Source organism: Scomber scombrus, chromosome 1, assembly GCF_963691925.1.
Source record: "Scomber scombrus chromosome 1, fScoSco1.1, whole genome shotgun sequence".
Classification (NCBI taxonomy): domain Eukaryota; kingdom Metazoa; phylum Chordata; class Actinopteri; order Scombriformes; family Scombridae; genus Scomber; species Scomber scombrus.
The window spans coordinates 19,919,028-19,935,356 of record NC_084970.1 but is presented as its reverse complement, the minus strand read 5'-3'; the positions used below and the strand labels follow the sequence as shown (position 1 = coordinate 19,935,356).

Here is a 16,329-nt window from a genome sequence, read left to right as displayed (position 1 = left end):
TACACAACAGTTTACAGTCACTTTAAAAATGAGGAAAAAAATAGATTGTGACAATTAAAAGCAATTAAATGAAATAGGATCAGTCCTTGCTTAAGAAAAATCCATTGTGATATTTGGAATGCACTGTTCTTTACAAACGTCATAGATCATTGGCTTTAAACATTGGTCTGTTCAAAAAAAAAAATCGGCAAAATGTCCTTTGGAACATATATTCACAGTCTTCAAAGTTCCGTTTTTGCAACAAGAAAAAAAAAGGTGTTGCAGAGGCAAGAAATTGGTTTATTGTTTGTTTTAGTTAAAGCTTAGCCAAAAGCAAAATGAGCATGCATCTAGGTACTCTTTTTTTTCTTTCAAAATTCTACATTAGCAGCAAAACGTATGTCCTCGAAGACCAGACCTTATACATTTTCTTAAAAAAATGGACATTTGAATGTGACAAAAGAGTCAAACAAAGATTAATAACCTCTATCTTACAAACTGCAATGGCTCTGTAACGGTGCTACTCCACAATGCAAGGACAAGGGCCCTTTTTGGTTTTTGGTATTTACGTAAAAAAGCCACCTGTTTGCTTGCAAAGAAGCAAAAACGGCAACTCTGATGCGTACTCCTTTATCTTTTAAAACTTTGTTTTCTTTCCTCTAAAAACAGCAACAAATTCTCAAGTATAAAGAAGCCTCTTTTCTCATCTTTATGCACCAATGGTGAAAGTGTTTAGTCTTTGGATTTTCTTTTTGTCTTAAAGCGTGAGAATTATTATTAGTATTCTTTTTTTCATTTTCACTTATGACAACAAAAATGTCAAAATGAAAATAAAGACTGTAGCCACACTACATGAAGAACAAAAGACCTGCTTTGTAGTGTACATATCTACAAACACAGGAGAGCTGAGAAAAATAAGTGCGAAGAGAGGAACAAGTAGAGCGAGAAATAGGAGTCAGACAGTGATAAGTGCACAAAGGTAACACAAATATTAAATTAAATTAAATTTTCAATATTTCACCCAGGAATTTTTTTCGTTTTGGTTGGTGCGTTACCAACCAAATCATAAAATTTAAATAATTCTAAAAGAGGATCCTGCCTTGTCAGGAGGGGCATCTGGGTGAATGTTTCCCAAGTAGTTGAGAAAAAGACAGAAATAAAGTTTAGATAAATTACCTGTCCATAATCTAGTCTATCGGAATGACCAAGACAACATCAAATGAAGCGTCTTAAAGTTGGACAATACAAAAGCTAAATGTACACAAAGTTTTTTTTCAACCTACCATACTGTTTAAATTCATTTCCAATGCAACAATCTACTTAACACCAAAAATGTTCATATCTATTATAAATACAGAAGGTTGATTTTTTTAATCAAAACTTTTTTTATCGCCCGTTCTTATGTCTGCAATGCTCTCCTTGTCTGGGTATCATGGAATTGTGATTTCCCCACCTTTAAACAGATTTCTATAATGATAAAATCAGCAAATCATTTGTCCTTTTTGAATGCCCAGAAACAATGCCTTATTAAAATTTCACTCAACTCAAAACTTTCTATATGAAATCAAGTTCTGAAAGGAAAAAAATGCTTATCTCCTGTTGGAAACAAAAGGTGTAAAACATGGATTTCTGTAACAGAAAAACATCAGTGAGCTGTTGACCTGAGAATAAAATAGACATTACATTATTCTTTTACTTTTGCAAGCCATTGGTATCTGAATGCTTAAATAGCAAGAAAATTGATAGACTATTCTCCCATACAGTACATACTGGCTTTTTGTGACTGTGCTATTAAGTAAAAATTATTACAAAACAAAAGGACAGCTTGTTGACTCGTATTTCTTCAAAAGGGTTTTTGGGCCATTTGTCAACTTTGAGGCAGTCCATTGCCATACAGTACAGCGTTCCTCTACCATAACCCAAAACATAACTGCAGCAATCCTTTCTATTCTCATATATAGTATGCATGTATTTCAGTTGAGTAAAACAAAACAAAAACAAAGAAAACAAAAACAAAAACAAAACCAGCATGTTGATATGGGAAAACAATCCACTAACATTTAAATTTTTGGTTACAAGCTTTGGAATTGCAGTTAGTCTTTACACATCTTTTTCTGAAATTGGTTTGTATACTTTTAATGTATTTTTAACATTGCTGCTTTTTATGTTTTTTCCATTTGTGATTTTTTTTGTCTTTTTTGTGTTTTTTAAATATTGTCCATCACTGAAAGCTCTTTTACAATCTGATGGAGTCTGTTCCTACACTAGCAAGATTACTACAACTACTACTGTCTTTGACAAAGCCAGGCTGCTGCGGCTCCTCTGCCGTCCTGCCCAGCCTGTCTGCTGACTTCTGACTGCTGTCAGAATCAGACTCGTCGGTAAAGACGTCTGTTGGTATCGAGGTCTGAACTCCTGAGGTGCTCAATGAACTTGAGGTAACCGTTGAAGGTGAGGACACTGGTGGAAAGGAGGAGGAAGAAGAGGGGGGACTGGCATTGGGCTTCCCAGCTAAAGCTCTGGAGAAAGGGGCCTGGGGCCAGGGTTTGCCGGCAGCTGTGGTGTTGAGTAGGGTAGTCGAGGAGGAGCACAGGGAAGAGGAGACAGCAGAGGATGGCATGGTGGCTGATGTTGTTGGCGGGGTAGGGGGGCTGCTGATGGGATGAGTGGCAGACTGCGAGGTAGATGCGGTGTTAGGATTGGGGAAGCAGGCTGAAGAGTGAGGTAATAAACTAGTAGCGTGCTCTTTGGCATTTCTGGCTGATCGCTTGATTGTTCTGTGTTTGTGCAATGCCGATTCCAGGTGTTGACTGAGTGCTTTCTCCCCATCCAACGTAGTGTCACAAGCCAGGCAGTCATAGAGACTTCCAGCTCCTGCACCTACGCCACTGGGGACACGCAGCAACATTTCTTGCAGGTTTGCCACAGACTGACCGAAAAAACAGTTAGATTTAAGGTGGGTAATAGCCGCTTCTTCCTTGGTGAAAACTGCTTGACACTTGCGGCATGCCAGTTTATACTGCACCTTGGGGACGATGAATTGGTCTAGATGGTGATCCACAGCTTTGCCATCCATCTCGTTCTGCTCAGAGGGTACTTTATTATGAGAGGAGGAGGAGGAAGAGGAGGATGTGGGGGGTTCACTATGGGAGTTGCCCTTTTGCTCCTCTTTTTTCACTGGATCTTTGGCAGATTCTTTGCGATCCCCCAAGGATTGAGGGGGAACTGGAGTTTGGCTTGCCTTGGGTTGCTGGATCTGCTGAAGCTGCCGCTGCTGCTGCTGTAGTGCTTCCTGCAAGCTTTGCTGATATTGCTGGTAATGCTGCAGCAGGGACCCTGGAGACAGGCCCATCAGTGCTTGTGACAATGCTGGGTTGTAAGGGAAGAGACTTTCCATACCATACATTGGTTGCAGGTAGCCCCCTTGAAGAGCCCCAGGGATCTGAGGGGTGTAATAAGGGGAAAAGCCAGGCATGAAATAGGGCAGGAACTGGTTCGTGAGGAGAGCTGTGGGGTCTGATGCCAGAGCAGCCTGCAGGGCCTGAAGCTGGGCAGGGTCTACCACATACTCCATTCCAGGTGTGGGCATAGAAGTGGCAGGTACAGCGGTGTCTGGTTTTTCCTTCTTGGCGCTGGTAGCAGAAGTGGATGGGGCAGGGGTGCTTCCAGTTGACGATGGGGTTGAGGGCTTCTCTGCCTTTTCCCTGGACTTCTCCTTTTCTCTTAATCTCTCAGCATCACGATCTTTGGGGAGTTCAGGCCGGGAGCCAGACTGGGTGGTTGAGGAAGTGGAGTTGGATGTAGAGGTGGGGTTTGAGTGGGAAACAGATGTGTTGGTCTGGGCTGAGCTGGATGCGGCCAGAGACGATGAGGAGGGAGGTTTGTTGGGTAATCCAGATGTAGGGAGGCTAGGTGAGGGAACACTGGCACCAGGCATGTTCAGGAGGTTTGAAGGTTTTGGAGGAGTTAAAGCTAGAATTTTTTCAAATAGAAACAAACATTAACAAGAGTTAATAGATGGATACACTTATTAGTTAAAAAGGTTATTTAACTACAACAACAATTAGCTGTTTCATTATATAGTACACAAACAGAGGAGGTCAATTAAAATTGTTATGTAAAGTCAGACTGAGCCATTTGTTCACTCTATTGTGGCATTTCTGGGTCTAACAATCAAGTGGTGGAAGTTAAAGTAGGTAATGTGCATAGTGGCATATGTCAGCAATGACCTTTGGTAGACCTGTCAATGTTTTTTCCTGGGTTTCTCCTGTATTTTCACCCCCATTCCTGACAAGAGGCATAATAGAAAACCGTGCATTTTGCAATGTGTGTAGGGTGGACATTAGTGCAACAAAGAACACAACAACCGTCTGTGTGATTATAGCAGGGCAGTCAGTAAAGGCGCCTGGTGATTCAATCTCTGGGGCTGAGAGAGGAAACTCTTTTCATAATGTAAAAATTATGGTCAGTTGGGGTCCCAGAAAATCTCCTTTATTTTCAAAGTCCAGTGTTGACAGGTATGCCATTGGCAACCTGACATGTTACACATTCTACATATGATTGCCAGTATAAATTACTATACGTGAAAGATTGATGAGAGGAGATTATTTTAAGAAGAGTAGAAATATTGTATTCTTGTGCTGTACTGTTATTACTAGGTTTCACCGTTAAAGGGTTAGTTTGGATTTTTTAAGTGGAGTTGTATGAGTTACTTATCCATAGTCAGTGTATTACCCACAGTAGATAGCGATCGGCTCACTGTCACAGAAGCTATGCAATATACTGCTGTGGATAGGGCCACTCGAAAAAAACATATGTCACTGCCTGTGCCACACACTGTATTACTTAGAAGTGTGGGTCAGAAAGTGCTGTTGCAAGATCAGACTGGAATCAAACTTCACTTAACTTTTCACTTTTATGTTTATCTTTCTAAAGATAAAGGTATCCTATTTTTCTCCACAATGAACAGAATTTTGTTGTTGTTGTTGTCATAATAATTCTTATTTTCTTGTATTTGTTGTCTCTTCTAGAAACTACTGGAGCTCTAACCCAAAGAGCTGATCTGCAGCATAAAACAGTGCATGGTATGCGTAGGAATATGGAAAACTCTATGGTTAACAAGATAGGAAAGGGGTGTCTGATAGCAAGGTAAAGTGCTAAAAATATTCTAAATACAGCGTACACTTAATCTGATATTGATTTTTTTAGGCGGGCCTTTTTTTTTGGTGGTTGAAATACGTTTTGCTGCTGCCCTCGTCCACAGCAGTACATTGCTTAGCTTCTGTACTGGTACTCCTGCCTGCTTCTACAAATTAGGGGTGTGCCGACTGCCATCTACTGAAAGTAATATGATGATATGAGTATGGGTATGTACCTCCTACAACTCAGCTTCAAAATATGCAAACTATCCTTTTAAGTAAATATATAATACAGTATATTTATTGTAATAAAAGCTGACAATTGCGTGAATTAGTTTAGTTGAAAAACCCATCTGCCACTGCAATTTTAGCTGTATATCAGTGAATAAATATCAAATTATGACATACCTGAATTAGATGAATTAAAGCTGGAAAGAGAGGGGCTGCCAACCCCTGGCAAAAGGACAGGTGGGATGCCTTGCAGATTTGGATAGGCTGACTGGAGATTCAGCGCCTGCATTGCAGGGTTATCAAACATCCCCTGTTGCTGCATGGCCTGCTGCTGTGCCAGTCCTAAAACTTCATTGGCCTTCTTAATGCGGTCCATTTCCTGCTGGGCCATAAGTTGGCGGACAGTGGCTGGGTCAAAGTATTCTTTTTCTTTATCGATCTGGCTGCCAATGGTTTCCTTCACCTTAGAGATGTGTTGCTGGGAGAAAATGTGATCACGAACAGAGAGGCGAGCACTGTACTTGACACCACACAAAGTGCATTCTGTCTTCGGCCCCTCGTAGGACGTCTGATTTATTCCGAAGTGCTTGGCCATGTTGAGCTTTGCCTTTTTCTCCTTGGCACGGGCATTTTGAAACCACACCTGAACCACTCTCTTTGGAAGTCCAATGTCATTGCCAAGTACCTCACATTCCAGCATAGTGGGCGTCCTGTAGTCGTTAAAACAGGATTTCAACAGTTTGAGCTGGAGGTTAGTCATCTGGGTTCGGAAGCGTTTTTGGCCAGGTCGATCTCCGCTGTCAATGCTCCTGGTACCTGAAGCTCCAGGACTTGGTGAGCAGGGGTCAGCCAGACTGGATGTCTCACTGTGGTCAATTATATGTTCATTTTCATAGTCCTTCGCATAATAGCTTGTTGCAGGGCTTACTAGCCCTGAGGACATCTGGTCATCATTTTCAAGGATAGGGGCAGTACCCCCAGACTTAGACAGGTAATCACCACTACTTTGGCTGTGCTTTGCATCAGCACTGTCATTATCAGCATTGGCCTCATCACCTGTGGTTGTGTCTGTGATGGCTGTATTCACAGAAGAGCAGTCGTCATTATCAAGTTTGCTTGGATCAAAGCTGAGGTTCACAGAGGATATAGCTGCACTCTCAAAATCTTCCATTCCCTCAACTTTAATGGATGAAGGGCTCAGTAGAGCCCTGGGAGACAAATCCATGTTTCTATTCAATGGTGACATGGAAGAACTTTGTCCATCACTGTTTGTAGGGGCCATCTGGGAGTAGCTCGATGTATCTAGAGCATCCATTTTTATTTGCATGCCCTCGGGTTCAGATAACATACCATGGAGAGTTAAATTATAGCCAGCACGTTTGGCTTCATGCCAGTGACGAGAGCGAATATGTGCCTCAAGGGCAGTTTTTGCTTTAAAAAGAGCTCTACAAAAAGGGCACCTACGATGAGCTTGAGCTGGCCCTACTGCTCTAAACTGGCCTTTTCTCTCCCTGGCTCTTGTATTTTGGAACCAGACTTGCACTACTCTCTTTTTCAATCCCACCTCATGAGCAATGTGGTCCAGCATTTTACGTGTAGGATTTGAATCCAGTAAATACTTCTGATAAAGAATCTCTAACTGCTCAGGTGTGATGGTGGTTCTGAGCCTCTTGTCTCTCTGTGGCTCCTCTCCGCTGTTTGTGCTGTCATTCTCTCCTGGACTAGTGCCAGCTTTCTCCTCTAACTTCCTCTTCAGGGAGTTCATAGTGGAAGTGGGAGTGGACGGAGAAGTGGCAGAACTGCTGGGAATCTGTGGCATTGCCCCAGAGAGTAACTGACTTGCCAAGAGAGGATTGCTGGGATCAAATAGCATGAAAGGCATGTCAATTGGACGGTCAAGAAATTGGGGGTGGATGAATTGATTTTGCACAGAGAGGAAGTGTAATTGCTGGTGTTCCTGCCAGTGCTCAAAAGAGGGGAAGCCAATCTTGCACTGTTCACACTGGTATTGGATCATCTGCTGGGCCTGTTGTGTAGCAGAGGTCAGGTGTGCATTGAGGCTCATGTGAGAGCTTTGAGATGGAGCCTGGCTTGTCTGAGAGGCTGAGGGACCACACTGCTGTTGTTGCTGAGAGAAGGAAGGAGATGAATGTTTGATGGGCTTGGAAATTGTTTGAATCTTTTCTTCTCTCTGAGGTTTATGGTGTTGTGCCTCAGATTGGGGTTGATGCACAATTTCCTGCTTAATAGAGGTTTGGTTTTCTCGTGGATCAGCAGAAATTTCTGGTAGCTGCTTGGGCTTCTCATCATAGAGGTTTGAGGTGGTTGCTGGTGATGCCTCCTCTTTTTCAGTGGATGGGAGGTGTGAGAATGCTGAAGTTGAGGGTGGAAGTGGGCAGAGACTTGAAGAGGATGGCATTGGGGTGTGACAGGAAGACCCAGAGGGAGTATAACATTCATGGGAAAGATCCATTGAATCCTCATTTTGGCTGTCATACTGTCCGTCCTCATCTTCATCTTTGTAACACAGCTTCTTTTGGTGTTTTATTAGATCAAATATACGCTGGAAAACCAGACTGCATTTCTTGCACTGGTAGTTCAGATTTGAGGTACGGATATAGCGGTCATTTGACAATTCTCGCCTTTCACCCTCTTTTCCCCCTTCACCCTGGTTTTCATAATTCTTTCTTGCCTTCTGACGGGCATTTTGGAACCACACAACAATAACACGAGTGGGAAGGTTGAGTAGGTTGGAGAGCTGTTCAAATTCATCATCTTTAGGATAAGCATTGGCATCAAAGAAGTCTTGTAGCACTCGTAGCTGGTAGTCAGTGAATCTAGTTCTGGATGATCTCTTGCTCCCATAATATTCATGTTTCTGAGGTTCAGGGGAAGGAGGTTTAGAGTCAATTTTGGTATCTTCTAGGGTTGTTGTTGGTGGATTATTGAAATTGTATGGTGAGTCTTTGTTGCGCTGTCGCTCCTTGAAAAGGGTGTTCCTGAACCAGTGCTTTATGACTTTTTGCTGCAGCCCTGACTTGTCTGCCATCTCTTTAATCTGTTCCTCATTTGGTGAATTGTTGATATCAAAGTACTGTCGCAGGACCCTTAGCTGGTCATCAGTAATGCGTGTCCGTGGCCTCTTGTTCTGCTGCTGTAGCATGGCTGGTGTGAGCTGTTGTTGATAGAGCTGGGCCAGGTCTGAGGCCAGGTTAGGCTCAACAGATGGTAACTGGGAAGTCAGCTGAGTGGGCAAGGACTGAAGAGACATGGGCTGCATCATGAGTGGTGAGAAGAGGGGCAAATCCATTGACATGGGAATTTGTGCCATTGTAACTTGTGGCTGTGGAGTAGATACACTTGGAGGTGTGAGTGAGGCAGCAGACACAGGAATATTTGGTGTGGGAGCTCTTTGGGGTGGAGGTGGAGGAGGAGGTGGGGGTGGAGGAGGAGGAGGTGGAGGAGCCGCAGCAGCCTCTGGTGTAGGGGGCCTTAGTGGATAGAGTTTATCATAATGCTCTCTATATTCCTTGGCAAATCTCTCAAGGGATCGAAATGGAAAAAAAGCCTGGTGGATATGCTCCTGGTGACTCTTTAGAATCAGTATGTTTGAAAACAGCTTGCCACAGGCTTCACATTCCAGTTTCTCTAATCCCTCAATGGGGTCCACCACTCTTGTTATCCCACCTGGACCACTTGATCCTGTAGGTCCAGCTGTCTTTTTCTGAGCTTTCTGTTTATTTTCATTGTACTGAATCACTAACTCAAACCCAAAATTTTCCAGCAGGGCTTTGGTTGCATTTCCACGAGCATCTGAAGCAATCCTTGGTGGAGGTAAGCCTGTATCATGGTTTATATTTATTGAAATATGCTGGATGTCCTTCTTTTCTTTTGGCTTGATGTCTGTAGAATCTTTGTTAACATATTCCTCATTTTTTTCAGTTGTGTTCTTCTCTCTTTGTACTTCTCTGTCTTTATCATTCTGAGAGGAATGATGCTTCTTTTTTTCAACCTGCTGCAGGAGAGATGCACTCTGCTGCAGCAATGCCATCTGCCCTTGAGCCTGTGAGTGAGCCTGTTGCTGTTGCTGCTGCTGTTGTTGCTGCTGTTGTTGCTGCTGTTGTTGTTGATGTTGCTGTTGGAGGTGGTGGTGCATCAGTTGCTGCTGCAAGCAGCTCTGTTGGGCCTGCTGGGCTGAGTTTTTTAGATCTTCCAGCAGTGAGGAGGTGGATCCTGCTAGGCCTAGTGCTGAGTTACTGATGCTTATCTCTGGGTTCAGCTGAAATTCTGCTCCAGGGATATAGAAAGGAAATAATAACTGCTGCTGTTGTAGGGGGAGAAGTGCATCTGTTGTCATTGGGAAGTGCTGCAGAAGTGCCGGGTTGAATAGCTGTGATTGTAACAGAGCAGCTTGCTGTTGAAGCTCTTGCTGAAGTTGGGCTTGAGCTTGGGCTTGAGCCTGTGCCAATTGCTGTTGTTGCTGAAGCTGCTGTTGTTGTTGCCCCCTAGCAGACAGCATGTCTGTAAATTTAGACCTTTTTATGTCATGGTTCTCAGATGGTGAGGAATGGCAGCTCACTGAAGAATTCCCCAGGCTTTCAATACTATGAGTCTGGCTCATGTGGTTTCCTCCAGGAATGTTCTGAGCTGTTTGAGACCCAGAAGAACTGTGGTTTGTAGAGCTAGTAGTTGAGTTGCTGGCTGGGCTTGGACTAGGCGTTGAAGTGCTATTGCTGGATCCTCCACCACTTGCACCAGTAACACTTGCAGAGCTAGTGATCCCTCCTGCGGCTTCAAGTTTGGCTGCCCTAGCTTTGGTCTGATGTAGAACAGAGCGCATGTGGATCTCCAAAGTAGAACTCTGGCTATATGCCACATTACAAGTGCTGCACTTGAATGGCTTGTTATCAGGGCTGCTGGTAGGCTCAGGCTGACCAGTAGTTGACTCCTGAAGAGCCCTCTTCACCTTGTGCAGGTGGGAGACAGAGTTATAGTGAACCAGAAGAATGTTCTTCTGTGTAAAAGACTCTTTGCATACAGTGCACTTGAAAGGACGAGATGGATCCAAGAACTTCTCCATAGTAAAGTTGGGGCCCTTCCTGAATGGCAAAGCACGTTTAGGTTCAGATCCAGAATCTTCCTGCAGTGAGCCAGAGTCACTACCTGTAGGGCTTTGCTTTTCCTCTGGGTCACTCTCATCTCCCTCTTTGTCATCTTCTCCCAGACTTCCATGCTCCTCACCAAGGGATGGATCACCCATGACCATAATGTCACCATTCATCAATAAGCCTCCATACAGCTGCTGGATATCAGCTTCACTCAGCTCCAGGTGGCTGGTTTCCAAATGTTTCTTCAAGGCTTGTAGTGTTCTGAAGCTTCGCTGGCAGAGACAGCACATGGTGGCTGCTCTGATCACGTGGTACTGTGAATGGAGCTGCAGCTTCTCCACAGTCTTGAAGGCCAAGCTGCATTGGTTACAACGATACTTGTAGACATGGCGATCGGAAACAGGCAACTGAGGCCTTTTGTTGTGAACTTCATTGAAGTGCATCTGGAGGGAATTGGAGGACTTGAACACTTGGTTGCAGCCTTTCTTCCAGCACAAGAATCCTGTGGAATCATCCCTCTCTGTTTGTTGATCTTCAAAAGGTGACTTGCGAGCTTCAGCTATTTCTGTAGGGAGTGACACCCTCTTCTCTGGATCAGCATCTGAGAAAAAATAAACCAAAAGAAGAGAGCAATTTATTAAGTGCCTGCATTGTTTCCTCAGTGTTCTCAATGAGGATATTAAATCATTTGTTACAATGAAAAAGCAATGACTAACTATAACTAACTAACCAACCAACCATTCCTACTGTCTTGAATGAATGCCTTAGCATGAAAAAGTACATCTGGCCTCATGCAAGAAGCACTTGTACGAACAGATTTGTTCTTAAAATGCAGATGAGTAATGTAAGAACACTATTGGCATTCATCAATTTTCTTGTACTTCAGAATTTTCTCTTAGGTATCAATGGAATTTACAAGTGGTCCAGGCCTGGTGTACATGTCATGAATAGATCATGTCTGCCTTTCTTCTCTGAGGAGAAACATTTTTTTTTAACTTAAATTATAATGCCTTAATCTGAATTAATTTTGAGTTCAAATATGACACCGAAATTAACAATTTGACTGTCAGAGTACTGTGCTTTATATTGCTGTTTTTAGCATCTAACTTCATGTCAACGTATTCACTCTGCTCTGGTGACATGTCAGGTGGATTCATATTTTATAATTGTTTCAAGTCTCCTACTGATACTCCTAAATGTATGTTTGTCTTCTGATTTCTGAAAGCAGGACTTGAAGTTGTGCTGTGCTTTTACTCTTTGAGAACTTTTTGTGAATGAAACTCGCCCACAAATTATTATTGTTTTGTGCAAGAACAAGTAAAAAGAAAAATAAGAAAACTTTTATACATGAGACCCACTGTCTATGAAAAATGTAACGAAACCATTACCAGACAATTGTATGATTACTAGAAAATGCTTTGTAAAACTAAAATGACCAAAAATACCTAAAGAATGATTATTTACTTTCAGTCTATGGGAAACCTGGTGACTTCATGTTGCACCAGTGTGTGCTTACACAACTATAAAGTAATAAACTTAACCATGATGACCCAATGATAATATGCTCATATTTGTTAATATACTTTCTAAATTCCAAAAACATTTTAAGATAATTTTATTTGAGAAAAAGTGATCTATTCTAAAGTAAGCCACATATTTCTAACACAGTCAGATACTGACCAACTTGCTTCTTTGTATCTTCAGAGTTGGAGTTGGCTGTGGCATTAGGGGTGTTCTGGGACTCTCTTTCTGGACCAGGTACAGGTATGAACATGCTTGCTGGCAGTACATCAGTTGCTGTCACCTAGAAGAACAAAACACAATGGAATTATTGTATTAATCATCTCACTGAGTGACAATTTCATTGTGTATTTCAATTTAAATGATTAAAAAATAACTTCAGACAGAGTCAAGTTGTTACCAGCAAGTGGTAAGACAGGTCATTACTGACAGTTACATCTTTACAATGCAATGAGAATAACTGAACTGAATGCTATTTTCTGATGAATCACTGAACAGGTCTGTATGTACACATACACATAAATACACACAATCACAGTCATACTATTTCCTTTCTCTTTTTAAAAAGTTTCTCAGGCCTGTGCTTCTTACACTTTTATAGATTGCCTCTGAATTCACAGTAGTACAGTTGCCAATTTCATTTAAACAAATGATTGATTTAAGAAGAACTGTTAAATTTTGCTGTTTAATCCTTTATAAAAACAGTAAAATAAAAAACACTTTATTTGTTGATTTAAAAAAAAGTATCCTTTCGTACATAAGAAAACAGCTTTTGAATAGCTGTCCACCTGAAATAAGTTTTCTTATGTATGAAAGGATTTTGATGGCATAGTTACACTTCAGCCACCACAGTGGACACTAGTGCGTCATCCCATACATCACCACTAAACCTGCAGTAATGTTTTTGGTTGTAGATCAGTTGATTTATGTTATTATAATGTAATAGGATATCATTTGGTGAAAGAAAAATTAAAGTTAGTTAGTTTAAAATTATTTGTAAAAAAAAAATCCTGACTGATATCATATCATAATTCATGCATGAAAGGGTTAAATTAGAAGTTTTTTTCCCCTACTTTTTAAATTGGGACATGTCAAAGACGAGTAAGTATTGATTGCGAAAGTACAGAGAGGAACCCCTGTTCCCTCTGTTTTCAAAAGGTTAAAGTCAATCATGTGTGAAAGACAGCAACCTGTTTATTCCTGCTGCTTTCTCCCAACTGTCTTCCTATTTCTCCCTCTGATACCCTCATTTCACTCCCAAAACCTAATAACTCATCAAAATCATTCATTAACAGATACCTATTTAACAATAATCATCAGCTGAAACTTGAAGAGGGTGGAAGATGAGGTCCTGTCTTTTTCACCTTCCTTCAATTAACTTCCCAAACAGAGTAATCAGGTTCGCTCTATATGCTGCATTTCAATTCACACTTCCCATATCTCTCCTTTTTCCCTTTCTGCTCTGCTGCTGAACCTCAATTTTAAGACACTAAGTCACAATTCACTCTTAACCTAAATACTTATTGTGGTTATCCTGGTAGTTCTTTTAAGTAATATCAAATAAAGGTGTCTCAAATGAGAGAAACAAAAGGGAAACACAATCTTAAAGAATGTATCCCGGCAGGCCGGCAGCCTAAGTCACTTTCATTGTTAGTATGACGTCTCTGGATGAGGACCTTTGTCATGTCTTTATTCTCTTTCTCCCCAGGCATTCTTCCCATTCCTCCTGTCACTCTATACTATAAATTGTGTAATTAAGGGCCAGAGAAACAGTCTTAAAAAGCTTCTGAAAATCCTTATGAATTCAAATCATGGACAGCAAGTGCATAATAGGTATTTTGCATGCAGTACATAAACATAATCAATACGTAATTATATTAAATTAGCAGATTTGATCGTTACGTGTTGATCAGTAGATCTTTCAATTACTGAAAGAAACCTCTGATTTAACATGTATTGAAAGGCAAGATAGTGTGAGAATCACCTGGTCATCAGGTTTCAAGGTTTATTAGAATAGTTGACACTTCCCATCACTAAGTCCGACACTGTACGATTAGTTTGGCCACAAATTCGTCAAAATGCATCAAGCATTTTTATTCTTTGTTTTTGTTACATCTCTCCTATCTATCTCTTTAAAATTAAAAGTAAAGAATAAATGCAACCAACATGAAAAGTCATAAGACACAAAAAAAATGATGATTTACATTACAAAGTGGACTGTTTCTAGACAACTGCTTCATTAGGCGATTAGAGGAAAGAGCAGAGTATCCCAAGGTCACTTTTAATTTGGACCGACTAATTGGCAAACATAGTTCAAAATGGCTATCATCCAGCCAGACCAAGAATTAATGAAGCACAATTATTTTCATTACCCCTATCTTATGCAGACAGAAAATGAAAATGAAACACTGGTAGAGAGGGAAAACTATGGGATATATACAGTATATATAAACACATATATATATACACACACACACACACACACACACACACACACACACACACACACACACACACACACACACACACACACACACACACACACACACACACACACACAGTAATGTTTATTGGTACTGTGTATGAGACAAAGAGGCATGAGAGACATGGGGTGGGAATGAAAGGAGGGAAGAGGGAGTGCAAACACGATAGGTGGATGAAGGGTGGGAGAGTGAACGCATCATTATGCATGCTTGGCAAGAAATAAAAGTCACCTATTTCAGAATTAATTATGCTCTTCTCCTTAGACATGTAGAACGGAAAAGGACCTTTCCATCTGCATTCACCAGTTATAAAAAGGTGCTGGCTTTAATGTGTGTTATATTATCGCTGTTCTATCACAGCCTTCTAGTAGTGGTTCACTATATTACTACCTCTATAAAAGAAATAAATATTGCCATCTACCATACTGATGTGCTTGCCATTTACTTTCTAGATGGGGGATGAAGATGGCTAGACAGCAGACAGAGCAATGTTTTACTCAGTGATTGTCCAGCAAGCTATTTAGCTTCACAGGGTAGAACAGAACAAAGATTTGTTCAGTGATTTACAAGAAAACAGGGCAAATAAAATTTGATTTCCTCTTGATGAGCATTAAAGGAAGCATGGAGGGTATCCCATCTCAGTAGAAAAGGGTCCACCAGTGCATTGCAACTGATATAAATCTGACTTCAGGACTTGAGAGTCAAAGACCACATGAATATGCTACAAACACTACAAATTATATATCTTCTTTTCCGTGGTGCAGCTGAGAATTGATGCAGCATTTTAAAACACAGTGTTTTATACATGCAATATTGATATGTGACTTCATCTTGGCTAAATCAGTAGTCAGTAGTGAATAATAATATTTTTATTGCCTCTACTTGAATTTCTTAAAGAGGGGAGACTGTTGATTAAATTTTGATTAATCTCTGTCATAATGATTTTAACATATTCATAATAAAGGCTCTGTTTTGACTAGCACACAGGTGATCATAGACATTGTATGAATGTCAACTAAATGTGAACTGGAAGCTAAGAGACCTCCTTATCTTGAAATCATTCAAAAAACAGATTATGAGTTCCCCTCCCACAAATGACTGTGATTAGACGAGAGCTCTGATGAAAGGCGCATAAAGACAATGAAAAATAACAGAAAAAGATATGCATCTTAACAAGGCTCAATCATTTCCAATGAGCCAATGGGGTTACCTCCGGCCATTTCACAATTAACAGCATTCTTGGTGTTTGATAAAGGACTGAATGATGGCAATTTAGAGGAAGGAAGACAGGAATAACAATAGTTCGCACAGCTGAGCAGTTACTCCAGGGTGAGGGATTGAATAAGAGCGAGTGACTCATCTTCTTGGCATTGCTGAATCCTTACACTGGTCCTTGACCTGACCCACTGCCTGCAATCTGGCTGGTCGTAATATGTATTAGTAGCAATATGTTTGGCCTATAATACTCAGCGCAGCACAAGACTGTTTGTGGTTTCCTCGACTCTAACACAAAATATAAATGACTGTGAAGATGATGATAGACACGAAATGGGACAGAGTGGACAGATACATTGGAATAAGAACTTAGATTGATGCTACGTATATGACAAAGGTTACTCAGGCGTCAAGGCCATACATTTGTTAATCTCTTGTGCTTTTTCTCCACTACATTTTCTGATTTATTGACACTTTAGATTATGCATTACCATAAGTACTTATGTATTCTATTTGTTGTGGCACTGGATGACCAGAATAAACAATATGTACTTGCAATGCCAAGCTAATACATGTCAATTGGAAAAAATAGAGAGAGAGAGAGAGATAGAGAGAGAGAGAGAGAGAGAGAGAGAGAGAGAGAGAGAGAGAGAG

The 16,329-nt window shown here is 41.1% G+C and overlaps 1 protein-coding gene across 1 annotated transcript in view; it reads right to left on the bottom strand.

Moving 5' to 3' along the window:
- Positions 1-1,389: 1,389 nt before the first annotated feature.
- zfhx3b (zinc finger homeobox 3b) overlaps positions 1,390-16,329 on the bottom strand; it is an 89,820-nt gene continuing 74,880 nt past the window's right edge. The window contains exons 8-10 of the mRNA XM_062415447.1: positions 12,107-12,260; positions 5,526-11,057; positions 1,390-3,951 (exon numbers count right to left, since the gene is read on the bottom strand). Of these exons, the coding sequence (XP_062271431.1) occupies positions 2,216-3,951; positions 5,526-11,057; positions 12,107-12,260 (7,422 nt within the window). The 3' untranslated portion in view covers positions 1,390-2,215. The remainder of the gene's footprint in view (positions 3,952-5,525; positions 11,058-12,106; positions 12,261-16,329) is intronic.